We start from the raw sequence: 27,400 nt of genomic DNA, 5'->3' as shown, positions 1-27,400 counted from the left end.
TCGGCTACATGCCTCAAGAATTAGGCAAGCTCTCCTGGATGACGGGACGGCAGCTCATGCACCACATGGCCAGGATGCGCCGGATTCCTGCAGCGGTCATCTATAACGTTGTGAACCAGGTCATGTACATGCTGGATCTTTTCGACGATGCCGACAAGCCCATCGGACATTTCAGGTATATCTTTTATTTTCTCATCTCTATTTCCGCCACCAAACAAATAAACACAATATAATAGATAAAAAACAGTGTATATTTGCGATGCTTTGCTACAGACTACGTCGAAAGGAGAAATCATTGCTTGTCTCCCGTAGTCAATTACAGGTTATGAAATTTCCTCCCACCTCTTGCAGAGCAAACGCTGGAGAGGAAGCGACCTCCTCTCCGACATTCACTTTAATAAAGTGGAAAGAGGTGGGAGGAGCCTCTAGTTTACTCTTCACTTGCCACCGACTAGTGTACTTGAACAGCACGCTTGTTAGGACTATTTTAATGATAATTTCTGGCGGCCCTCTCGCGCGTCGAGCACAGTCACACTGAGTAAGTTGGCGCTTGCTTTCAGCCATTTCCGCGCAGGTGGGCAATAAGGAGACGTGAACGGCACATTAACTTGACTTTAACGCGACCCGAGCATATGTGAGCTATAATGGGGGGGCATGCCCCCGGCAGCGCATGTACACCCGCCGGCAATATGAAGATGAACACTTCACCTGGTTTCTTGCCTGTTTTACGGGTCCCTAAAGCTATATTAACTCTCGACGTCTCAAATGGTACGTGGCCAAGGGTCTAAACTTTGCGTTCTAGCCCTCTTCTGGAACAGAGCTTGTTCCAAAACTTGCAGGATGTCAAGAACAAGAAGAGGGCTGTTCACCTTCATATCGCTCACGGGTGTAAGGGCGTTTTGATGTGGTGATCGAAGTTCTGACAGGGAAGGGATGACTAGACAAATTGAGAAGAACGAGAAAACTGCTACCGCCTTCCAAAGAAAATCGAACTCAGGGCACCAACGTTTTGAGCCCGGCGATGAACCACTACGCCGACGGGAAGTCTCGGGATGCGGATTTATTGTGTGCCCCTATCCTTATAAAGTGCGTGTCGGGTCAAGGTCCGAGGCACTTTCTGGACGTGTCGCAGACATCTCATCTGGAAAGAAGAACGAGCGGTATGAAGATAACATGACTGAGCAGAAGCTGCGACGTGATGAGTTTGTCTATCTTGAATGGGTGAAGATGTACAATATTCGATAACTAGTTACCCGATTATGGGTTTGTCGCAATTTAATAGAACGCATGTGAATGTAATCTACAGCAAAGAACTGTAGAAATACAGTCGCGATTTTATAATCTTTATTTGTTCTTGTTTCCCACTATATACAAAGTGTATTTGGTATGATCAGTGGAATATTTATTATATTTATTACCCATTTTGTGCTCGTTTTGCAATCATTTAATAATGACATACCCGTAAGAAAAAATTCATCGTACAAGGGACGTACCACATTGATTTACCATTTATTTTTACGCTGCAGATACCGGTCACTTAGGGGTCTGTACATATGTCAACATTCTCGACAGACTGACCTTGGTGCCTAGTGCCCTTGCACTGTCTGTGTAGCTGCCTCTCTATGCCTTGCTGGAACCACTTTTCTAAGTGCCTTGCACCCATGCCTGGAACGATGCTTTCAGCTTATTGATCACCTTGAGATATCGTCTTTGCAGGGAGTCTTTCCTTGCCACTGAACAGGTAAAAACACGTGGGGGCTGCCGTGCCGGGCTGTGGCCGGCGGTCAAACCGCACGGCCCACCAGCGACGGCAAGCAAGCAACTGAGCCAACTGAGCGTCCAGAGCCGGGAACCAAAAAGCATGTTTATCTCACGAGGCAATGGCTTTTTACAGAAGACGTGGGCACAGTGTTCGCAACCCAATTATCGAAAGTGCCCTAACTTGGCACTCACGCCGCCCACAACATCTCCCCCCTTAAGAATGTCTGAGAATGTCCCGAGCACCTTAGCTGTGAAAAAAAAAAAAACAGTTTTACAGATAGTGTCTCTTGGGAGCAACCACTTGTCTCCCAGAACGGGTCGTGTAGGCTTGGCCTGTGTCATCACCACGAACACCTGGTGGTAACGCCGGACGAGGCACATCACAATAAGGGGAGTCGCCAGGTCCCCCCGAGGCCGAACCATCGCCGGAAGCTGGAGTTGCAAAGGGCGTCGAAGATGCGCTCCTGTCACTGGGTCAACGACATAAGACCTCAGGCGTTGAGCCGGGCTTAAGGCAGTGCCACGCAGCCTCTCGGGTTCAACCCAAACTCGAGTGCCCTGTTAAAGTCTTGGAAGAGCACGGGCTCGATGACGGCTGTTGAAGTCTGCTGTCTGTTTCCTACGGTAGCCGGAGTCTCGGGTGACAACCAGGTCTCGTCCCGGATTAAGAGGCTGTATCTGCTCCTTCCTCTTCTGAACCCGCGTTCGAAGCTGGCAGCCCATCAACAGCTGTGTTGGGCTGTAGCCGGTGACACCTTGCGTGTCTCTGTAACTGAGGAGCGCCAAGTACGGGTCCTTGGCCTTGCGAAAGAGGTTCTTAATGGTTCGAACCATTCGTTGCACTTCACCGTTTGACTGGGGGAAGTTTGGGCTACTGGTCACACGTGCGAAGCAGCAGGAGCTTGCGAATCCGCAGAACACCAGCGTAGCGACAAAACTGGGGGACCGTTACCAGACCGCAAAGTCTTGGGGATTCCGTGACGATCAAACATACTCTTGAGGACGTCAATGACCTTCCCTGCTGTAGTGCTTCCTAGCGTCGCCCGGGGTACCGGGAACAGTAGTCAACTAGAAGAATGAAGGTTTTGCCGTTCAAGTGGAAGAGGTCGACACCGAGGACTTCCCTCGGAAGGCACGGGCTCTGGACTTGCAGCGGTTGATACCTTGATGGCCTTCGTGGATCAAGGCTAGTATCGTCGGGCGGAGTGCTGCTGGGATGACGATACGGGTTCCCTTCAGCAGAAGACTATTGTAGACTGAAAGTTCTTCCAACACTGGTGCATACATTGAACGTGCGTAGGTAACTTTCCCTTGGACGCCAACCACCCTGGAAAGATGAGATGTGGGTACTGCATTCACCCTCGGATGCTTGAGCCATCTTGAGATCTTCTATGGAAGCTGAAAGCACCTCAGAGGAGCCGTCCACTTTTTCTGCTGCGAAAAGCTCGATGGCGTCCAGCTCCCCCGGCGCGACGATGGCCTTGCAAGGGATTCGAGACAGTGTGTCGGCTGTGACTAGTAGTTTTTCAGGAACGTGCAGAATTCGGAATCGATACGGCATGAGTTTTTGCCGCAACCGGTGAATCCGCAGTGGCACGACGTCGAGCTACATCTTTCCGAAACGGGAGACCAATGGCAGATGATTCGTCTCAACATCAAAGGAGATGCCTTGCCCATACTCACTGTATCTCTGTACAGCCCAGGTAACCGCCGAAGCCTCCTTCTCCACCTCTCTGTAGTGCTGCTCAGTTGTTCTCAGGGATCTTGGCGCAAAGGCGACAGGTCGACTTTCTCCTGTTGGTTGAGTCAGGAGCAACACCGCGCCTAGGCCGAAGGAGCTTGCATCCGCTGAGACCGTAGTCGGGTAGGCTGGGTGGTAATTTGCCACACAACGGTTGGACGTCAGCAGCTTCTTGAGAGCATCAAAGACGACTTCCTGTTCGTACGATCAGGTCCACTCCATGTTCTTGCTAAGCAGAGCCCTGATCGGCGCTGTCACTTGGGCCACGTGTGGGAGGAAGCGGGCCAAGTGATTCACCATGCCGAGAAGTCGGCGCACCCCAGCGACGTCCGTTGGTGGGTCCATGTTTTGCACGGCGGACAGCTTGCCGGGATCAGCCCTTATCCCTTCCGCTGAGACAACAACTCCCAGGACTGACACTTGGGACACTCCAAAACTGCACTCCTCCCTTTTAAGGGTAACGCCGGCTTCGGAGAGACGCAACAGCACCTGCTGCAGGCGTTGGCCTTGTTCCTTCTTCGTTCTGCCAAATACTAGGACGCCGTCGACCATGTTAACTGTTCGGTCTAGGCCCTCTGAAATCCAAGTTATCTGTCGCTTGAAAAACTCTGGGGCCGACGTGATGCCAAATGGGAGGCGGCAAAAGCAATAACGCCGAAACGGCATAATGAATGCCGGAAACTCTTGAGGGTCCTGCGAAAGCTTGACCTGATAGAAGCTTCAAGTCGCATCGAGCTTCGAGAAGACTGCTGCATCCCCCAGAAGTCCCAGGACTTCATCGACAGTGGGGAGCACATGGCGGCCTCTCAGGACAACTTAATTTAGCTTGGTAAGGTCAACACAGAGGCTGGAGCCTCCCGACGACTTTGGAACCACGACCAGTCCAGCGCACCAAGGTGTGGGGTTGGTGACACGCCGAATGACTCTGTCTTGCTCCAGTTTGGCCAGCTCCGTTCGCACCCCCTCGCGCAGGGGTATTGTAATTTCGTCCAAGAACTTGACCACACCAAGAGCCTGGATGGCTGGGAACCAAAACAGGGGCACTGAGAGGGACTTGATCACGTACAGACGCCGATGACAGGTCTTGCCTCGCCATAGGAGGGTAGCCAAAAAAAACCAAGAGTAGCGACTGGTCTCCCGGTCCTGCCAGCAGGTCGTCGACCATGTGCAGATGACGAGGTCAGTTGGGAAAGGCTTTCGAAACAGCAGACACTTCCGCGCCGGAATCTACCTTATATCTCGCCGTGTAGTTGTCGACAGTGACCTCGACGTACTTGGCCTTGGCTTTCTCAGTCTCGAGGATTGCGTGGAGCTGTAAGGTCGCCACCTTCCTCTGCTTTCGTTTACGAGCGCGACAGACATCCGCGAAGCGGCCCTTCTTCTTGCAGTAGTTGTACAGAGACTGCCGAGCAGGACAGTCGGAGCGTGCATGGGGTGCTCGACCGCAGTAGCTGCAGAAACCCCAGTCGTTATCGCCACGTGAAGACACGGCTGACGCGTCGTCTGACCGTTTCGTTGTCTTGCGCTGGTGCGTCGGACCACGACGAGACTTCGTAGCGTCGACGTTGACGATGAGCTGGCCTGACTCACTCCCACGAGCAGTCTTTTCTTTTTCGGTGTCTTCGGCCTGCCTTGCCTGTGTCCACGCGTCCTTGAGGCTCAGCTTGGCGTTCTGGCAGAGTTGGTCGGACAGGCGTCCGTCGCAAAGACCGACAACGAACCGGCCGCGAACCAGACGTTCTTCGACATCGGGGGACGGGTAGTTGCGCGGCTTGACAAGCTTGCAGAGCTCGGCGTGGTAACTGTCGACGCTCTCTCCCGGCTGCTGTACCCACTTGTGGAACCTCGAGGACTCGTACACCTCGTTGAGAGGGTGCACAAAGTGTTCCGAGAAGCGTTTGACTACCGTGTCGTAGTCATTCAGGGAGGCGGCGTTCAAGCCGAACGTGTCGAGAAGGACCCGAGCTTCGGGGCCCATACAGTAGAGAAGTGTCCGGACCTGAATATCAGGTGGTGCCTGGCGAAGCCCGGAGGCATAAGCGTAGCCCTCGAATTACGTAAGCCACGCAGTACAAGAATCGGTGTTGTCGAAGTTGAAAGCAGCGGGCTGACGTAGGGAGACGCCCACCCACGTTGGAGCTTCTTGCGAGTTTGCCATGAGAACGGAGGGACTTAGGCCTAATGCGCTGTCATGAGGGCCGAAGAACATCGGCCTGGTGGACTGCTTCTGGCACTATGTCGTGCCGGGCTGTGGCCGGCGGTGAAACTGCACGGCCCACCAGCTACGGCAAGGTAGCAACTGAGCCGACTGAGCGTCTAGAGCCGGGAACCAAAAAGCATGTTTATCTCACGAGGGAATAGCTTCTCACAGAAGACGCGGGCGCAGTGTTCGCAACCCAATTACCGAAAATGTCCAAGCTTGGCACTAGCGCCGCCCACAACAGGGGCCAGGTCATGCCAGGCCATATCCATGCACAACTAAATGTCCCACTGGTCGTACAACGCGTCAGAACGACGACCGTACTCGGTCAGGTGCTGGTCAATCACGGCCTTACTCAATGCACATGACAGTGATTGGCGGGCGCTTCATCGGGTGTGGCCGTCTTTCTGACAAGTCATACGACCTGTCGGGTGTTTGTTCGTACATGAGAACGGCCTGATTGGGCCCCCAGTGGTTATAACCTGTGACGTGGCATCAAACAAACCCTGCGAGAATATAATTTTGTTAGGTATAGCTGTCAGCTCGAACATAAACACGAAAACAAAAAGGATAAAAAGGGACATGCACACCGATGCGTACACACCGCTGTGCGAACAGCGGTGTGTATGTCGCTTTCTATCCGGTGTGTTTTATTAGTTCTTTGCTAGCTGACACTTATACCTAGCATGTACCAGCTAGCTCAACTTACGACTGTATTGCACAGTAAAAAACAAAAACGTGCTCGACGTTTTTGATTACAGATCGTTAATGCCACAATATGTGCAATAAAGTAAACAAACCAGCACAATGCGCACACTGTGGAGTGTCTTCACCCCCAAACATTGTACGAGTAAAAGAGATAAAATAAAAGAAAGAGGGCTCAATCCAGAGCGGATTCAGCACAGTCATAGCCTCCTATGAACGGGGAAAGCCTGCGCTTTTGACGCCAGAACTGGCCGCCAATTTGGGAGAGACAAAGCGACAGAACGTCAAATAAAGAGTACAAGAATAGGATTGTTCTCCGGGAAAGGAGGACACTTTCCGAAACTCAGTTCTATTTCTCTCATTCTTTTTTTAAACTAAATTTTCCTGGAGCTTTTTTAACTTACGACGTAACATCATCTCTCACTACAACATCGCATCCTCACACTGCGACTAGGAAAGAAGGATAAGGATTAGGCCTTTTTAGAGCGCATCTCTTAGGCGCCTGTTTCCGGCTTGAGCAGTGTCGCCGTCGGCGTAATTGCACGCGTTGCGTATGGGACGTCACAGACCTACACAGCAACTCAATTTCCCGCTAAATTTAGCGAAGAAACTGAATTGGTGTGCAGCTCTGTGACGTCCCATAATGCAACACCGCGGATTCACTATCCCCCGCTAAATTTAGCGGTAAAACTAACGTCGCACGAGCTCAACCCCAATTCAAATTCCCCGCTAAATTTCGAGGAAAAATTAATTTGTGCTTAAGTCATGTCGCGTCAGTTTTTCCGCTAAATCTATCGGAGGAACTGAATTTGTTCATAGGTGACGTGACACAAAGTCATAAGACGTCATTTTCCCCGCTAATTAAAACAGGAAACTGAACTGGGGTTGTAATGACGTGCCATCAATTTCTCAGTTAATTTTAAAAGGGAAGGTGTGGGCGGAGGGGAGGGTACGGAAGGAGGTGGAGAGGGTACGAAGGAAGAGGGGAATACCCTCCCTCCGTACCTTTCCTCCTCCTCAAGAGCTGCACTCTAATTTCGAATTCCAGAGATGGGTAAACATCTCATTTTTTTAGAGCGCAGATCTTAGGCGCCCGTTTCAGTCTTGAGCGGCGTGGCCGTCGGCGTAACTGCGTTTTGCATGCAACGCGCATGCAAAGCATGCAAGCGGCGTAACCGCGCGTTGCATTATGGGCAGGTTCCCATAATGACGTCACGAGGGTTACCCTCGTCAGGGTTACGAGGGTTACTCTCACGAGGGTTACGAGGGTTACCCTCACGAGGATCACGAGTGTTACCTTCACGAAGGTCATGAGCGTTAACGTCACGAGGGTTGCGAGGGTTAGTTACCCTCAAAAGGGTTACCCTCACGAGGGTCACGAGGGTCGCTGTCACGAGGTTCACGAGGCTTATGAATTACCCTCACGTAACCCCCGCCTGAGGTCACGTGGTTCCCCCTGAGGTCACGTGATCCCCACCCTGAGGTCACGTGATCCCCACCCTGGTGTCACCTAACCTCAGAGCTGTCACTTAACCCTTCCATCCTCCTCCTCAAGAGCAGCGTTCCAATCTGGCGTTACAGGGAGTTGTAAACGGCTTTTATTTTTTTTTTGTTTCCCCCACAAAATGCAAAACCAAACGAGGAGTGGTTCGCCTTGCGACACCTATGCGGCACTGCCTTCAATATGCTCTCCTTCTTACCTACCACATCCGCCTCCCTCTTTTTTTGCAAGTTGGCTGTATAAAGTACTGTCACCGAGGGTGCAAGCTTTCTCTCTTTGTGGTAGGCTATGGCACGGTAAAGCGGTGCATAGTCCCAGAAAAAATGGTGATGTTAAGGGAGATCCTTTTTCAATTTCCTCTATATCCTTCAAAAAGAACGACAGCTGCTCCACAAAAAAAATGCACTTCAAAAAAAAAAAAAATCAGCTTCATTGTATTTCTTAAAACGAGCCAAACGTGCTCTCTGTTTGCAGCTCGGGGGCCCTACGCAAGCTGTCGATGTCCTTGGCAGTCTTGGGAGCGCCACAGGTGCTGCTGCTCGACAATCCGACCCAGCATCTGGACCCCGTGTCGAGAAAGCGCTTGTGGCACACCATCATCACCTTCGTCAAGAAGACGCACGCATCTGTGCTCATCGCCACAGACGAGTGAGCTTTAACCTCCGAGACCGGAAATTGATGTATTTAGGATCTGTCACGACTAGGGATGTCGCGAATGTTCGTAGGACCTTGAGGTTCGACTGGTCTAGCGACTTTTCACATGCTTAGCAAACTTCGACAAAGTTAGGCTTCAAAGAAAAAATTTAACTTCTTGGGGAAACAAAAAGTAGGAACATGCTTAGAACTTGAGATAACAAGAAAGAAATTTACACAACATTAAAACAAAGAAATAAGCATTTCAAAATATTGCGGATTTCAGCGAACTAAGGAGGGCACTCTGGTTAGGCAAAATGTCGGAAGAGAAGAGGTCAGTTTCATCATTTAGCACGCCAAACAGCTTAGACGTCTAGCGTTGCATCGTGCAGTACATTTTCGCTATAAAAATAAAGTGCTTTCTGGTCTTTAAATACCTTGCTTTTTGCGTATCTGTTACCCGAGCCGCCACCAGTCGACGCGTCCTCCGAGACACCATTGCTGACCTCCACATATGATCGCGCGCCTGCTCTCCCAGTTTACAGAGCCATCGTTTGCGGCCTCTAGTGTGCGATACGCGACAGCAGTAGGACGCGTAGACTGCGTCTAGCGAGAAAAAAGTTATCAGTGCTAGTTGCTTTCGAAGACTGCAGTGACCACGTTGGGTTCAGGAACCACGATGCAGCGCCCATGGACTGTCCAGGGCTCTCAAAGAAAGCCGTTGTCGCAGCAGCACTTTTCTGTCTGAGCCTTTTCTTCATATCTGAACTTGCCACAAACTACAATTGCCAATGTGTCAAAAAAAAAAAAATCCTGAATTGAGTTTATGTTTTACGTTGGGAAGTAATACCTTTTCACGATGTCTTCGGAGAGCTCCTCATGGAATTGTGCGCTCAAAAAAACCTCCGGGGCGTAAGAACTAGCAGCAGCACCCCCTAGCAATTCGAATTTGCACGGGAGCTGCTGTGACGACACAATCGGAGACAGAAAAAGAAACCTGAGGCATTTTCTGCTGACGGAGAAACGTCTGCTTCGATCGTCCGACTGCGTCGTTACAGTCGCTCTTTCTTGTGTTCATGCATTAAAAGAAAAATAATGTAATCATTTTACTTATCTTGTTCTTCTTTCTGTCCTTTTGAGACTTCTCTCAGTAGTGAACATGCAGAGCAAACAAAAGTTTTAAATTGTATTTGGTGTCCCTTAGGTTACTATATGCTGAAGCCTTTGTAATCAATTACTTACCAAAATCATAGAAGTTTCAGTGACTGATCGAATTGTTGTTGTATTTGAACAATAACGTTTACAGCTCCACCCAGCACAGCCATGGAATGCTGAAGTAAACAAAACCTGCCAAACAAACATCGAGCTGTTTATTTATGTTCTTATTTGTAACTGACTGCAAACCCGTAGATCTTATCAGGATGGGCAGAAACTGGGAGAAAGAAATCGCACGAACCTCAAGCTAAAAAATCACTGCCGCTATAAAAGCAAGCATCGTTATCTGACGCTGCAAATATTAGGAAGTTTTAGGGACCCGTTTTTGCACATCCGATACGGTACGATAGGCCCTGCGGTACAAACTGCGCATGCGCGAGTCTTCTGCGGTAGCGCATGCGCAGTTCGTACCGGAGGGCCCATCGTACAGTATCGGATGTGCAAAAACCGGTCCCTAAAACTCGCTATTACGATTGTACACTTAGGCAAACAACGCATAAGATATAAAACGTCACTATCAAATAGGTTTACATGGTATTCGCCGTGGCGAAATTATGTGACAGTTATAAATCTTCATCTTAAACAAAAAATGCACACAAAAGCGCACTCAAGCAAACAGCACAATACATTAAAAAGTGTAATAATATAATCACATTTCTATAACGCTTTCTAGTGATGATGCCAAATTTGAAACATAAAACAATTCAGCCGACGTTGCTAATGGAACAAACCAAGCAGCATTAAACGTACAAGTCACTGGGTTTTTTGTTTTTTAAAGATTGGTTCCGAGATGACAGAACATGTACAGAAAAATGGCAGACGCTATGATGGTGCCCTTTTGACGTCTGATTGGTGCTATAAGCTCGTATTGTCAGCTGCATCTAAACTTAAGGTGAAACAAAGCATAGGGACATTATATACCACTCATTTTCTCTCCGCGGAAAGTATGAGAACATAAATATATTAGTACGCGCCAAATATGAAGTTAAAAAAATAAAGCTGCAGTCCACGCTCTAAAGGTGGTTGGGCAGCGAAGCTTTGGTATCACCTCCAACGATTGCCCACTGCACTATAGACCCTTTTTATGGCAAACGTCACACGGGTGGTGCTCCAGCCTTTTACGTGCCAGAGAACTCCCGGTTAAAAAAAATAACAAAGCCGCTTGAACACCACCACTTGAAACGTCGATGAAACGTTTAACCGCCGATTCTCCAGGTCAACACCAAAAGAAGGGAAAAGTGCGAGATCTGTTAAAATGTTTCGACTGGTCTTGTAAGTCAACGTGCCTTCCCCAAGATGCAATATTGTACAGGCGAAAACCCTCGTTAAATCTCAAACTTCGCTGTTCGTCTGGAATTTATGCTTTCCAGCACTGGTGACATAAGCAAGCTCAACAGGTTTGCAAAGACGGTGCGACCGGGAGTCGCTTGGGACTCAAGCGGCAGTTCATGTTTGGCGAACAGCAAAAGGGTCTATACCAAATGAATTACTTAAGAAAAGCAAATGCACTGTACCGAAACCTGTTTATAAGTTTTTCGTTTTTTTTGTAAGATTTAGAGATCTGTTTAAAAAATGCCGTGAAAGTTGCACTTACGCGGTTTGTGCGGTTGATTTATACGGCCAGGGGGACATTATGTGGGCGGTAATCTTTGCGATAAATCGGCTAATTATTTAAAATTCGTTAATTAACTTTTTAATTAGTGAAAAGAGTTATATGATTCCAATTAGAAACTTACTGAGGGCCATCAAAAACCACTAAACCAACTTTAGTCGATAGTTTAAATGTGGAGATAAGTCATTGTTTATATTAAGCAAGTTAGTTTTAGCGAGGCTTCAGTATAAAATTACAACAATTCTCCTGTGAGAACTCTTTTATGGGCAGCCGATGTATATGTGTTGTTTACAGCGGAGCTGTTAAGGGCTAGTTTTCCGAGGATCGTGTCCGTCCTCAAAGGACTTGATGACACAGAACTATTGACAGCTACCGCCATGTATGCGCGACGGCGGCAACCAGAAAACCGGCAAGCTGGTTCTCTGGTTGCCGCCATCGCTCATAGGTAGCAGGAACCTTTCGAGCCTTTTCACTCTGGCTTGCCGATTAGCGGCCAGCTTCGCTGGTCTTCCTTCTTCACCAAAGTAGAAAGGCTAAAAGATTTTTTTCTCGGTTAGCTTATATGTCGTGTTGCATTGAACAAGTATTTTTATGATCTGTGACCGGATGCATAAATCGAAGACCCGCTCGCAGCATCGAAGAGGCCGAGGCCATCGGAAAGCGCACCATGTTCCTGCACCGTGGTCGCGTGCGACCCTCGACGCTGTACGAGACGCGCCACGCCGAGACGGGGTACGAGCTCACGTTCTCGCTGGCGGGGCTGGAGGGCCTGACTGACGCCGCCGAGCAGGCGATAGCCGACGAGATGGAGGGGCTCTTCCCTGAACGGGACATTTTTGAAACGAGGCTACAGGTGAGCTGGTCGAACATGGTTCATGTGGTCTTGCAGACAGCTAGGGCTTTAAAATTACTCCGAGAGTTCCCTTAAAACAAGGTTGCAGACAAGCACGTTAAAATGCACAGTGCTCACCTAATTTGCATAAAACGCGCGAACTTTCTTTTTTTGGAGGAGCGGGAAGGAGAGGGGGAGCGCTCATTTTGTGCGCATAAGCTCACGCTACGTAAATCCTGGCATAGCCGAGCTAAGCCACCGCAATTTTTGTATACAATATTGGCATAGAGGTTTCACCGTTGGCTGAACCAACATTGGCATCCATGCAGCGCTCCCGCGGCAGTAGTGAAACTGGTTCATGACGTAGCGCTCATTTAGTGAGTGGACTCTTCTGCCCAAGCAGGGGAGTCCGCTCTTTCAAAGCCGGAATAGACCCTAGAGCCTGAAACACAGCAGCGATTTCACCGGCCGAGGAATTTATGCTAATCGCCACCCCGCCGCACTACAATGATTAGACGTCTACCGAAAACCCGGTGTTTACCGACCAGCCGCGATTACGACGTTAAGCGGGCACATATCCGCTAGGGATGTTCCATTGAGTTCCACGTCTAAAGGTGTCTTTCGATTGCCGTCAGGTTCCACGAGATAAGATACAATACGCGTTTTACGTACAAGTTAGGAGAGAACTGTACCTCAGGTACGCATCAAGGCACTCATGTCAAGGCGTAGATAAATAGAGACGTATATACATATGTCCGAGTATCTTGCTACTTATACTCCGTTTGACTTTGAGTGTGAGCGTAGCAGAAGATACAAGAGCGAGCTCCGGGCATTCAACGTCCCTGCCAATCGCGCGCTCTCGTGCAGTGCTAGCACTGCCATAGCCTGCTCTATAGACGATTGCAAGCTGGGCGACTGGCCGCCGCCATGCCTCTGCTCGAGCAGGCACGCCCTTGCGATTACGAGCTTGCTAAAGCTACGTTCACTCGCGCGTCACTCGCGCGTTGCACGCGCTTGCACGCATGGGGCACCACTTGTGGCGCCATGCTTGCAATTGTCTATACTCACAAAGACTGGCAGTTCGACGAAGGAGCCATAGATTGCACGGTCACAGATTTGGAGCGCGAGGATCGGATAGCACAGAGCATGAAAGAGCCATTTCTTGGGGAACCTGAAGTCCCTGTATCTGGGAAAAGTGGCGCATTCTTTTTCCTTCTCCTCTAAAAACCCTCCTTACCCCACCTCTAACTTCCGGTTTGCGACGGAGGCGCCCTCTGGAATTTCCCAAGCGTCTCGACGTCTCGGTCAACTGAAGCGGTCGAGAGGCCGATCGTGTGGACTTTTCTCGTCAGACAACTGTGGCAATGACCTCATTTAGAGCCCGCATTCGCATCGGACCGACCTGAAGCCACTCTAGATCTGTTCGTCCAACCGTGCATCCCGAAAGTACTTTGGATAATCGTCCCCACCGAGTTGCATTAGGTCAGTGTCTCGTGAGTGTTTGGCTTCACAGGAATTGCAAGTCGTTTTTAATCATCATATAAAACCGCGATATTGCAATTTTATTATTCACGATTTCAAATAATTGACTACCTTTTAATACGTCTTCTTGGCGAGCTTTCGGGAAGGTTCGGCCAACGGGCGCTAAAAACAATTAGGCGGCCTAGAAAGCAAGATACTATTTTCTTTCTAATCGGGGAAGTGTTGATGTGGTTGACGCTAAACTAGCACTTTTAAGCTGCCTGCAGTACTAGTGATGATAAAAATCGCTATGTATTTCTGTGCATGCTGTAAAAATTAGCGACACCGCGGGCCTTTCGCTACGGGGTGCCGCTACTTTTCCGAGCGTATAAATTTCGTTATTTTATTTGATGAAACCGTTTTTAGAAATGAATTTTCGTTTAGTTTTGTTACTGCGTAATTTTTTCAGAGTGTCTGTATCTTTTCTGTTATTCGTTCATACTAAAAAAAATCCAGGTTTAATTACGATTTACGCTGTTTTTAGACTCCTGGGCCAGCGTCCTGGTGCAAACTTGGAAGCGCGCTCGGTTTCAGCACCTAGTTCTCGATTCAAGCAATTGCTGATTATTTCATTAAAAGGGAATGAGGCAAAAATAATTCAAATCCCACCCAGTGAACAATGCAAAATAAGCGAATACGAGATCAAAATCTCCATGATAATACACAAGCACAGATTATGTTAAGAAGAACAAAATCAGTCGAAATTTTATTTATTTTACTAAACTGCCAGCCAAGTAAATGGCCACGGCAGGAGCATTCACTACAAGGAGAACAAATTCTGAGTACATAACAAGAGATCACAGAATGAAAAAATAAGATATATGACACGGAGACACACCATACACAATCAAAATGCTTTCTTAACACTTCACAAATGTGTGGGTATAGCATTACTGGCAGGTGCAGTCACTTTTACATATCATAAAATACTTCAAAAGCCCTTACACCTTCTGATGCTGTAACTGGTATGGTACACCTAAAGACAATAAATTGTACACACCACATGGAAGTAAACATTGAGCTACTTCATGAGATGGGTCTGCAGGTATCCAACTTGAGATGCATATTTAAGATAAGGATGCACGAGTATGTTATATGCTGCAAGTTTGGCTCACCTCGGATGCTAAAGAATCCATCAGCTTGTGTATTATGTCTCACAAAAAGTTTAAGTCCTGTAGATGCCAATGAAGTGTGCATTCTACATGCAAAAGCTACCCCGATTCCAGAGTACATCATTGAAATCATGGGAAACACAAGAAAGATGAATATTAAAAACTTTCTCGAGGATCCCTTTACTCCATGCAGTCCCCTTCATAGTGGACTTTTTGAGACACTTAAGTCGATCTGCAACGAGAGGGCGCATAAGTCCACATTGTAAATTGTTCTTTTCACGTTGAAACTAGTACTCCTGTCATTGCGCCAATATCAGTTTTATCTGCATTGAATTGCTTTGTAGCTCTTTGTTATTCATCAGTACACCAGAAAAACTAGCAATCTGATGATATGCCCTGATGCCAAGTGTGAACAGTGTGCCTGAAAAAGAAAAAAAAGACTATTATTTAGTCTTGTCAAGTGGCTACGAGTGAGACAACAAGCTCAAATATAAGTAACAGTGTGTAACTGTCTGCGCTCTGCCAGGAAATAAACAGCAGTCGAAAATGAAAACTCATCAGCTGTTGTTGCAGCAATCTGTCCAGGACAAGCTGGAGAAGCAAGGGCCCGTAGGGCGCTGCTCAGACCTTGTTCAGGCAGCCATGGGATGGTACGCACTTCTAGAATGAATAAATGAGCACAGACGACAGTCGTTGTAGGCGTGCCTCGGTCGACTTGGAAGCACTATCATTGTGCTAAACTCACAAGCAGCTGAAGGAGGGGAGGGGGGTTGCCGAACCAGGCTGCTCTAGGGAAGTTGGGAAAATCAGGTTCTGTACAGCAAAGCTTGGAACTTCCTGGGGGGCCTCAGGAGGACACACTCGCCGAGAATCAACAAATACGGCACTAGTGATAGGTGAGCCTCAGTTGACCTGGAAAGAGTAGCGGACTGCCAAACTTACCAGCAGCTGCGGTCACTGCGGCAGATTGCCCCGAGGGAAAAACTCTGATTGAACCTTGCTGGGGGCCCTCCGGAGGACACACACTCCTAGAAGAGACAGAGATGGCACTAGTGGTAAGTGTGCCCCGGTCGACCAAGAAACAGTATCGGACAGCCAAACTAAAGAGCAGCTGCGGTTGCTGCAGCAGTCTCTTCTGGGGATGTTTCGGTATTGTGAGCATTGCGTTGTGGTGGGGTGCCTCAGGGACATTAAGGAGCCAACCAAGAGAAATAAATGGAACTGCATTTTGTAAAGGAGGTATCCAAAATTATCAGTTTGTGCATCGAATTTGTATTGTAAAACAGATAATGTGTCTTACTGAAAAAAAAAAGCAAAATAGTTTGTGAGATGTTGTACATACCACCTATATTTTTAGTTCCCTTGCAGTGGTGGTTTACTCACTAGGTTGAAGGTAACGAAAAAAGAAATATTTGGGAGAGCATTTTTTCTTAATTTTTTGCTCTCCTTTGTTTTGCATGATTACTGTTTTGAATTGGTGGATACTGCAGTGGTCCTGTAATAGATTAAAGAGATAGGATTTTAGTCGAGAACACATCATGTAACGCTACCTAAAACGCCCGTTTCTGCAGGTCCTAGGTTATCCTGTAAAAGACCTGCACGTAAAGTTTGCGCTGACAAAGCTTCTCGCGCGAGTGTGGGGTTGGTCTCAAATGTTTTATTTGCTTGTGTTTTTGTTCCAATAAGACTGCGAGCGAAGGAGACCCTATTGACACTACGAGAGCGAACGCACTTTGAGCGGGCTAAGCACACACGCTCGTCCAGTAGGAGCGTCATCGGAGAAAACATACTCGTGCTTGTCGCACTGGCTGCGCTCGCACTTATATTGAAACGGAACATAGATACATCCCCAAGCTCGGGTCCGAAGCCGCGGCAGCGTTGCAAGCTATGTGTGCGAAACAAAGTATGGTACGCGAACACGTACGCAACACTTGACGAGAGCGCGTACTCCGCATGCACTAGTAATTGGGAGCGACGCCAATGCCACAAGCTCGAGCATGAGCACACCGTTTAGAACGACCAAATACCCCTACGCACAGTTGCGTTTGAGAGCGTTTCACTGCGTTGCGACTGCGAGGACGCAGGTGTGACGATCAATCACTTTCGTTTCTCGACGCAACACAGTTAAACGCTCTCAAACGCAACTGTGCGTAGGGGCCTTTACTTCCACGGCACGGGCATCCGTGCATGCCAAGTTGGCAATCTTGTGCTCGCTATTACATCGCTCGCGTTTACGGTGGAATGGCGTCCATAACTCGCTCTAAGCAGCTCTCTTCTTGCGTGCGGTGAGCTTTATAGAGAGCACTCACCTCGCATAACTTTGCGGCTCCCGTCGGGTTGAAATCTTTTTGACCGATTCGGTGAAGAAGAATCTTCCTACGAGGTTCATCTTCCGTTCCAGAGAGAACACGGAAAGCTTTCCGGCCGACTTTTCTACAAGCCAACGCTACAGACGCAACAGCCCGGCAGCTGCGGCGTAGCAACATCTTTGGAAATTAATGGCGACCGGAAGTCAAAAACCGAAAGCCAGATGTCACGGGACGACCGGCCAATAGTGTGCGAAGCGGCTAGTTCAAAGAATGGCGCCACTTTTCCCAGGATAGAGGGGCTTTAGGGGAACCTGGATGTCAGCGCACAACTTTTGCAGCGGTGAGGACCCGAAACACACTTGTTCGCTTGCGAAAAGTGTGATTCGGTGTCTCGCCGCAGCGGGGCGCCAGTCACGTGGCTCTCCTCTCATCAGTCTGCATTCCACCTTTTCCATTTCGGTGGCCGCTTCTCGAGGCGATCTGCCAGGCTTTGTCAGTATAAAAGAGGCTATGGCACTGTGCAGGGTCATATGCCAGCGCATGTAGCATCGGCTTCGTCTGAACTTAAGATAAACGAAGTGTAGACAGCACGAAATTATCTTTGAAAATCTATTCATCACCACTTTCTAGTAATTAGAAGTACGATGTTGAGGCTGAATGCCAAAATTGTGACATTCATGCAGATAGATCCTGCAAGTACAGCCAGTGCCTCCTATTTAAGTTACACTATGCCTGTCGGCTTCTCTCCACGAGATGTGCGAACGGGTTATAAGTTACGCGATGCCCGATGCTCCATCCCACGACACGCACGAACGGGTTAGTGACACCTCCAATCGACTGTTTGAATGTTTTTTTTTTATTTTAGCGTATTTGAATTATTATTACAAAAAGAAATGGTTTCTAACTTGTGCAATGTTTCTACAAATGTGGCCGCCTTGTTTCCAAGTGAGTTCGGTGCGACATAATACCGAAACATAATCAATCGCGACCAGGAGGCTCTGATGCAGTGCAAACTAGCGCGAACGCTTGGTCGTCTGCTTTGTGCGTCGTGCGTCCGTCGATACTTAGCTAGTTGGTGATTCAAGCTTCTAAAAGATGCCAGCTAAATGCAGGGAGAAACAAGAAAAGGGAGAGAGAGAGAAAGAGTATAAACACACTGCTGGTCTAACAATCATTTACTTAAGATCTTCCACACCCATTAGTCATATATCTCGGAACGAATGGATGAGGAAGAAGACGAGGTTTATCTTCAGTAAATGGTTGCTAGTTTAGCAGTTCCGAGCATGTTTCTAAAGAAGAGGCAGGCACCTCAGCCAATCCGAAGAGTTTATGCGAAGCGGAGACGAAAGGAGGTAAGTATTGCCAGTTGATCGCTGACGAGTTATTTGCTTCGTAGCTTGCGTTGGGCTTCACCGCACAACAAGTTTGCGAATGCTTCTTTGGCTCCACCACACGGCAGCGACCCGTATTCTTTGCCCTCTTCCTTACGCTTGCCACTACTACTGTTCGCAGCCCACAGGAATAGTGTAACTTATACAGGAGGTGCCAGTACAGCGCGGGGTTCCCGTAAACTGTTACAGATATTTCGATCTCAAGTGACCTAGAGACAAAACGTCGGCACTACAGCAAGAAGTTTAAATTTAGCAACCATTCCTCTAACAGCATGGAACCCTAAACATTTCTATGCGTTCATTGAGCTCGGTATTTATTTGAGGGTTGGAATCCTCTAATGAAGCATTACGTGGCGCCTTGAGACATCTACAAAAAAACGTCCCATGTCCGCTTTATTACGTTGCGGAGTTGCTAACTTTCAGTGCTAAGAATCTTCCATCATATGGAGGACGTTGGGCAGGTGACCTCGTCAGCGGGGCGGTAGACACCTAACCTTATCAGCTAGCTGGTAGTCACGCGCTGTCATAGCATTACCTGAACACGTGACTCCAACCAGGTGACCACGTTACGTCACTCACGCCACGACGTGACACCATAAACATACTGTAACCCCGTCTATCTGATGACATCACGTGACCACCATCCGCTAACTTTGGCGGTCTTCGGGTCAGCATCTGTCAAATTCAGCAAGACCCAGCGCACCTGACAACACGCTGCGCATTTAAACTTCCGCCCTGATCAGTAGGACAAAGATACATATAAATGTTCACGTAGAATGTCTTTAAAGGGATCTTGAACCGAAATTTGGATTTCAGAAAACAATGCAGGAGCTGTAGGCGGGACGCTACAATCCCTAGAACACTACTCGTGAGGCGATATTTCGAGTGGCCGGCCGTATTTTCGGAAAAGGAGGTCGAAATTGAACGACGCAGACGAGGCGACGAGGCGCGTGATGTTAACAAATCTCATTTCCTCTCCTCTTCGCTTCGCCCCCTCAAGGCGGCGAGGCGTACAAGACGCGAGGCCTTTCCCACTCCTTCTCGACTCTTCTCGGAGAAACAAGACGTCCATATATCTGTCAAATGCGGCTCCTTTTTTTGAAAAATACGGTGATCTGTTTGAGATATCGCTGTACGAGTTATGTTTTGTTGTTTTTAACATCCCGGTAGCACGCTTTTGCCACCGTGCCTTGTGGAATCCAGATTTCGGTTCCGCATCCCTTTAAAGGCTGGATTCTAAGCGAAACTAGTAAAACTAAAGCAAAACGAGAGACCGTTACAAGCCCGCCAAGGACCACATCAAGCATACATAGCCAATACTGCCAGGCTTTACATAAGTGCACGGTGTCAAAAAATAAAAAAAGAAGAAATTATAGGGTTTTTTTCACCGCAAAAATAAACTAGGCATCGCCGAACGCTCATTCTCCGCCCAAAGGTAGCGCTAGAGGTCACAACCAGATGCCAAAGTTTCAGCCCGATGCGATAACTTCTTCAAAAGTTATGCGTGATTTTCTGAAAGTTTCAATGGGAAAATGGAGCCTATTTTGGCCCGTTTTCTGTTTCTGGTGCCATAGAGACCCATGTATACGAAAACTCAGTGGGCCGCCATCCTCCCATTAAAATTTTCAAAAAATCACTAATAAATTTTGAATAAGTTATCGGATCGGGCTGAAACTTTGGCATTTTTTTTGTGACCCCTAGCGCGACCTTTGGACGGAGGATGAGCGTTCAGCGATGCCTATAGTTTATTTTTGCGGCAAAAGAAAAACCTCGTAATTTTTCTTGTGACACCTTGTATACAAAACATACTGGAGGCATAGTGATTTACACTGAATCATATAGAAGTGAATTAATTATACCTAAATGTTGTTTGAGGTAATTAATTACATTTACGAAGCGGTTCAGCGGGAACCAAAACGGAAAACGGGGGGGGGGGGGGGGGGAGGGGGAAGGGGGGTTGGCGGAGTGCAAGCAGCTGGACTAAATATGACTGACGGGAGGCGCATCTTGCTGGCTCTGAATCACAAAGCGTAACTTTCACGTTCTCTCAAGACAGCACGTTGCGGATCACGCACCAACGCTATTAGATGAGCTCAGTTACGGAACTGCCCATAGACTAAGCTTGCACACGAGCAATACCCCACCCCTCTCCTCGCTGCTTGCCTCCCGTCGTTCGACACCCCCCCCCCTCCCCCCCTTTTTTTTTTGGGGGGGGGGCGGCTGCTATAGTAACTGCACTGTAGTCTATGGAATAGGCACGATTCGAAGCACATCGTTTAGATGGCGTTACACCGTACTCTATGGAACACACAGTTTTGAAACGAAAGTCAAGAAAGATGGCGCTTCAAACGGCGGGAGGCGGTCTGAAGGGAGTGAGGGGTGGTACCCCCCTCCGCCTTAGTTCCACAACTAAGGCGATCTCATAACGTCGTCACGCACCAAAGGATAGAGGAGGCATCTGACGTTACAACTCTCCATAACATCAAAAAAGTATTTTTTTTTCCTATACCTTCGTTTCCTGCCACGAAGTTGGGAAATCCGGGATAAGAAAAGCAAGGCTTTACAATTTAGAACAAGTAAAAATATATTAAAAAAAGCAAAAAAAAAGATATAGTCGCGATTAAAACCTGAGCTTCTCCCAGTCATGTGGCCGGAGCAAAACAATGTTTTCCTGCCTGTCGGAAGTTCCGCGTTTCAAGATGGCGGCCCCCGCGTAGAAAAGTTTTATAGGGAGCGTAGCGGGTGGGGCAAACCTCATAATATCGCTATACGACGTCGCGTGAAACAGCCACGTCGCTTCCCTGAACATCAAATACTCGCATCATTCGACGGGATGCCCGGTCGTTGAACGCATGCACAACCACCCTAAGCTGCACCAAACCGAACATAACAAATCAAAACGCACGCAAAAAAACGATAAATCGCAGTGAGTAAAAATTATGGAAACAAGTGCGATTTTTACGCAGTACCCCACTAGGTGATAAAAGGAACTTGGCCTAGAATATCTTGATAGGCAACCAGGCGCGCTGGCTTCCCGCACGCAGACTCGCGTGAGGTTCCGCGTCACGGACGACAAGGTGGACTGGGAGCGGATCATGCTGTGCCTGGAGGAGCTGCGCCGCCAGCTGGGCATCGTCGAGGAGTACGTGCGCGTGACCACCACCCTGCAGCACGCCTACTACCGCTGCCTGCTGTCCCAGCCGACCCCGACGCCGTCGCTGGCCCTGTCGCCCGGCGCGTCGGGAGCGCCCTTCGTGGCCCCCGCCGACGCTCAACAGCTGCCCGACGAGTACCGGGCCGAAAAGCCGCGCTCTGCCTTTCCCCAGGCCGCCGCCTACGGGAGCCCATCCTCATACGTCCACTCTCCGCCTCCCCCAAAACACCCCATTCCCCAATAATAAAAAAAAAGAATTTATATTTGTTTATTGTCAGAACAGCTCGCATCAAAATCGAATCGCGACCTTGACCAACACCGGCTCTAAGACCATTCCAGAAAAGGGCTTCTGGCCGTTGCCATCTTCTGGGTTCGTTACCTATACGTGCCGCATGCTTTGCTCGCTTTCCGAAGCCACGGATACGTTCGCTCTGTGGGGTCGCACGCTGGGCCGTCGATTTGAAAACAGTGAAAATGCCTCTACTCGGCGTCAACTATTGTGGCACGTTTTCAAGGCTAGCTTATATTTCTTAGTGCTGCAACTGTATCCTTCACGCGAGGGGGTGTCCCTGCAGCAGAATAGAAGTGCAGCACCGCGGCAGCTAAAAAATGCCTTGACACGAAAGGAGGTGTTTGGAGAGTAGCGTCACCACGGACCACAGCCACGCTGGCCATCATACCCGCACGCCGGGCTTTAATAGGTGCTTGGTGAGTGGCGTCAATACAAACCCCGAGCCTTGTGGGTTCGGCCCCCCCCCCCCCCCCCCACGTCTGGCTGGGCGTGGCTTAACCCGTGTCCGGGAAAAAGGGGATCCTGGTTGTTGAGCTGAGCATGGGGTACGTATGAACCCTTCGGCCCCCCCGCCCCCCCCTCTCCCCTCCCCCCCCCCCCCCCCCCCCCATCCGGGGCGGGGCAATATACACCTTCGGCCCCTGCTTCTCGTAGACGGCTTGGCCTGACCAGGACGGTTGAGTCAGTCGCCTTGCTTCTCCTCTCCTATATTTAACCTTCTTCTTATCATCTTCCTTCCTATTTCACCTTCTTTGGCGGCCACAGCTAACCTTGGGTGGCAACAGAACTCCCTCTTGACCCACACTCGGTTACAACATCCTAGTAGCATTGGTATAGTAACATACTGAGACAAGCCAGAACTGTTATGAGATGTTACCTATCCTATCGTTGGATTCCGTGGTGGGTGGTCCGCTAGATGCCGAAATTTCTGCCCTTCATATGGCGCCCCTTCTCTCTAAACCCGGTTTAAGGCAGGCTTCCAAGAGGCCTCGCCCTGAGCAGCAACTCATGGGGAAGCCCCTGAAATGGGGACATTTACAAAGCTTTTTTTGTGATCCACTCGAACCTCGAAGACAAACCAGTGTCCAAACTGTCCCCCTTGTGGTAGCCAAGGTGCTAGAAAACCTCATCAGGTTCTTATACAAAGCAAAAAAAAAATTTACTCCGGCGACCTTCTTGTTGAAGTAAACACGCAAGTCCAAAGTGAGGCACTCTCCAAGATAACCAGCATAGTCGACGTCAAGATGTCCGCGAGTCCTCACCGGAAGCTCAACACGATCCGCGGAGTCCTTTCTGAAGACGACTTCCTCGACGCTAGCGAGGAAGAAATCCTGGAAGGACTGAATATGCCGGTGTTGTCGCCGTTAAACGTATCATGTTCCGGAAGGATGGCAAGGAAACCTCATCAAAGCACGTCATCTTGACTTTTAAGAGAAAGACCCTTCCTGAAACTGTGAAGTGTTGTACCCGTTCCTATGTCCCCAACCAGCAACGCTGCTTCCGCTGCCAGTGCTTTGGGCATGGGTCATGCAGTTGCCGAGGGAAAGAAACTTGTGCGATATGTGTAAGCCTGGAACATGTTGTTGACATCTGTGAGGCAGCGGCCCGCTGTAGTTACTACAGTGGGCCCCACCCAGCTTACTCCCGCACCTGTCCCATTTGCTGTCAAGAAAACAAAATTCTTTCCCTCAAGGCAAAGGAGAATATCCCCTACTTGGACGCTAAGAAGAAGCTATCCTTCCCCTCAAAAGGAGGTTACACGGAGGTGGTGCGCAGGGGCCCTGCACCACGCTTGCAGACTAGGGCCACCCAGGCCTCTCCTGAGAACTTGGCGGCTGACCTAAGGGCCCCATCATCGCAACAGGAGCAGCATGCTCCTGTTGCGATGATCCCTATCTTCAAACCGGGAAAAGACAGAAGTAAAGCCTCCAGCTATAGGCCTATAGCCCCGACTAGCTGCCTGAAAAAAGTCATTCGAGCGGCTGGTTAACAATAGGCTTATCTTCATTCTTGAACGGAACTCTCTTTTAAGCAATTTACAGTGTGGCTTTCGTGCCGCCAGGTCCACTGCCGACCACCTCGTACGATTGGAAACGGCCATCCGAGAGGCCTTTATAGACGAGCAGTTCTGCCTTTCAGTATTTTTCGACCTTGAAAAGGCTTACGATACCACTTGGCGGTACGGTATCCTTCAAGACCTTATCAAGATGAATATTGACGGGAATATGTTTAATTGCATCGCAGACTTTTTGCAGGATCGCACCTTTCAGGTGCGATTGGGAACAACCCTTTCGTCACGTTTCATCCAGGAGAATGGAGTCCCACAAGGATGTGTCCTGAGTGTTACCCTCTTTCTTATTAAAATCAACTCTCTGTCCCGAGCAGTACCACCTTCGGTCTCCTACTTGCTTTATGTTGATGACGTCCAGGTCTGCTTTTCGTCATGTAATTTAGCTATCTGTGAGCGCCAAATCCAAGTAACCATTAATAAAATGAGTAAATGGGCTGATGAGAATGGTTTCAAGCTTTCTGCTGAGAAAACCGAGGCTGTTTGCTTCTCTCGGAGAAAGGGAATGTTTCCCGAACCATCGCTTCACATAAATGGCACACCCCTTCCCGTCCGACCGGAACACAGGTTCCTCGGTGTGACGTTTGACAGCAAGCTTACTTTCGGCCCCCATATCAAGGCACTGAAACTGAAATGCCAGCAGAAACTAAACATTTTAAAAGTTCTTTCACATCGCACCTGGGGCGCGGACAGGGTATGTCTTACGAATTTACAGGGCTGTAGTGCGCTCTACCCTGGATTATGGAAGCCTTGTTTACGGATCTGCGAAGCCATCCACCCTCAAGATGCTTGATCCTATTCACCACCAGGGGATCCGTTTGGCAACGGGGGCATTCCGTACGTCGCCGGTACTTAGCCTGTACGCTGAATCGCATAAGTGCTCGCTCGAGAGACGTAGACTTTTTCTCGCTGTTCAGTACTTTCTAAGACTCCGTTCTTTTCCGCAAAATCCTGCTTATGAAATAATTAAAAATATAAATTATGAGCGCTTATTTCAGCACAAACCATCTATAACCCTCCCTTTGCACTACGTGTAAGAATTGCTACAGAACAATACAATTTTGATGCTCTCTCTCCCGTCCTTGAAATTCAACAAAGACCTGCACCCTGGAAAGTTGCCAATAATTGTTGTAATCCTTCTTTGACCAAGCACAAAAAAGATACAGTTGACCCTAGTGTTCTCAGGCAAGAATTCCTAGAGCTGTGTACCTCGTACAATGGCTACAAGCACTTCTTTACTGATGGATCAAAAACCACAGACTATGTTGGCTGTGCTGCTATTGGCGAGGGCTACAGATCTGTAAAAAGGTTAAACGAAAATGCCTCAATTTTTCTGCCGAGCTTTATGGTCTGATAACTACAGTTGACCACATTGTCAGACATCGATATAGAAAGTCTGTCATTTTCTCCGACTCTCTGAGCTCACTGAAAGCACTCAACTCTCCAACATCTTGGAAGCACCCTCTGCTTGTGCAATTTTGTAATACACTAACACAAGCACTGGCAAAGAAAATACAGATAGAACACAAGCACTGGCAAAGAAAATACAGATAGAATTCTGCTGGGTCCCTGGCCATATTGGCATTGAAGGCAACGAGCTAGCTGACCGTGCAGCTTCTGCGTGTGTAGATAAGACAGTTGACCATAACAGCATCCCTGCTACTGATTACCGAGTACCACTAAAAAGGCAAATAAAATACGCCTGGCAGAGGGAATGGGATTCCCAGCTGCAAAACAAACTCCATGTGATTAAGCCCATCCTGAGCGAGTGGCGCAGTGCCAGACACCGAGAGCGTTTTTATGAGATAGTTTTATGCCGATTGAGAATAGGACATACCCACCTTACCCATAGCTACCTCTTGCGTAGGGAGAGTGAACCGACCTGTGACTTCTGTTCTGAACCATTAAAGGAGCGACGCAACAATTTTTGTACTTAGCGCAAATACCGCTTAAAGCGGATCCATAACGCTAATGACCTATGAAACACGCGTTCGTTCTTCACCCCACGCAATAGAAGTTCAAGAAAAAAATTAAAGAAAAACGAGCAGCGTTCACCCCCTCAACTCGCAGCCAGAACAAGCGGCCACGTGATCTGGAACCGATTATATGCCGCCAATGTAGATCATAGCCACGCGCTGGGGTTGGCAAAGCACAGGACACGCGCTGAGTTCCAGACATTGTTATGGCTCGGCTGTTGTCGTCGTTTCAGCGATTGGACACGGGTCACAACCCGAATGCTTCTCGAGCTAGCAATTGTCACGAGCCCAATTCGAGTGCCCACGCAATGCTCGGGTCCAATCTATGAACCACATTCAAATATCGTCACTTGGGTGTACTGCGATCCCCGAGTTACGTCATCAAATTTTGCAAAGGAGAGATTGAATGAAAATGATCGCTTTTGTCCTTGAAATTACACCGCAACAAAGGAGTTTCTTGGCCAATGGCATTGCGTGTGAGCATCCTTGAGTCCCAGGTGTGCCAGTAAGCTCTTTTAGAGAGAAAAACATTCCAATTGAATATCGTTGCACAGCTCCTTTAAGTATACTTCACATTTTGATAGTTTGTCCACACTTTGAAGAGGACCGTCGAACCTGTTTTTCTATATTCTATCGGGAACATGTACCATTTCACTTGGCACTTTTACTGGGTGCCGAGCCTCTTGTCCTAGTCTCACAAGTTTTCCATTTTTTCGAAGAAACTAATATTCTGCGGAAATTATAAGTCTAGTTCCTAGTAAGGTCCGCTTTGAGGCTTTAGTCAGTCCTTAAAAAAATGTAGGCTTCCTTTACACAATGTTTCTGGCGCACTATGGCCCCGATGCTGCTGCGCCGAAAAACCCCAAAATCAAAACCAACCTGTCGAGAGAGAGAGGTCATCGGCCCGTGTCATCGTTGACTAGTTGCCACACACGTCACTCAAACCGTGGCAGGACTTGTTTCGCGAATCCCCGTAATTCAAAGTCTGCCTTAAGTCAAAGTAACAACATCATCTCTCTTGAATCACGAAGGAAGCTAGCTAGACTAAAATGTCTTTATCAACTCTGGTTTAAAAAGCTCCGGTTTGAATCGTCGTCCTTTCTTCACCCATCCTCGACTATGCGCACAAGGCATGACCATCCGCATAAAATAACTCCAGAATTCGCTCGAACAAACGCATTTAAATACTACTTCTTTCCCAGAACCATAACAGAATGGAACAACCTACCTCATCACATATTTATATCTGATAATGTTTTGGAGTCGATTGAGTGTTTGTTTGATGTGTAACTCTTTGCATTGTGTTTTATTTTCCTGTTCCCCACTACCGCCACCCCTTCCAACTTTGTTGTGAGCTATTACATGTGCTTTATTACA

The 27,400-nt window shown here is 48.4% G+C and overlaps 1 protein-coding gene across 1 annotated transcript; it reads left to right on the top strand.

The window, feature by feature from the left end:
- Nucleotides 1–21,908, top strand: LOC120846111 (ABC transporter A family member 10). Its single transcript, XM_040217784.1, has 3 exons — nt 1–175; nt 8,383–8,556; nt 21,578–21,908. The coding sequence occupies exons 1-3, from the start codon at nt 9–11 to the stop codon at nt 21,585–21,587; spliced, it is 351 nt and encodes a 116-aa protein (XP_040073718.1). The 5' UTR covers nt 1–8; the 3' UTR covers nt 21,588–21,908.
- Nucleotides 21,909–27,400: the final 5,492 nt, after the last annotated feature.

The sequence above is a fragment of the Ixodes scapularis genome, unplaced genomic scaffold (genome assembly GCF_016920785.2).
Source record: "Ixodes scapularis isolate PalLabHiFi unplaced genomic scaffold, ASM1692078v2 PGA_scaffold39__5_contigs__length_11793443, whole genome shotgun sequence".
Taxonomy (NCBI): Eukaryota; Metazoa; Arthropoda; class Arachnida; order Ixodida; family Ixodidae; genus Ixodes; species Ixodes scapularis.
The sequence above is the reverse complement of the archived record's forward strand: the minus strand, read 5'-3'. Positions and strand labels throughout refer to the sequence as shown.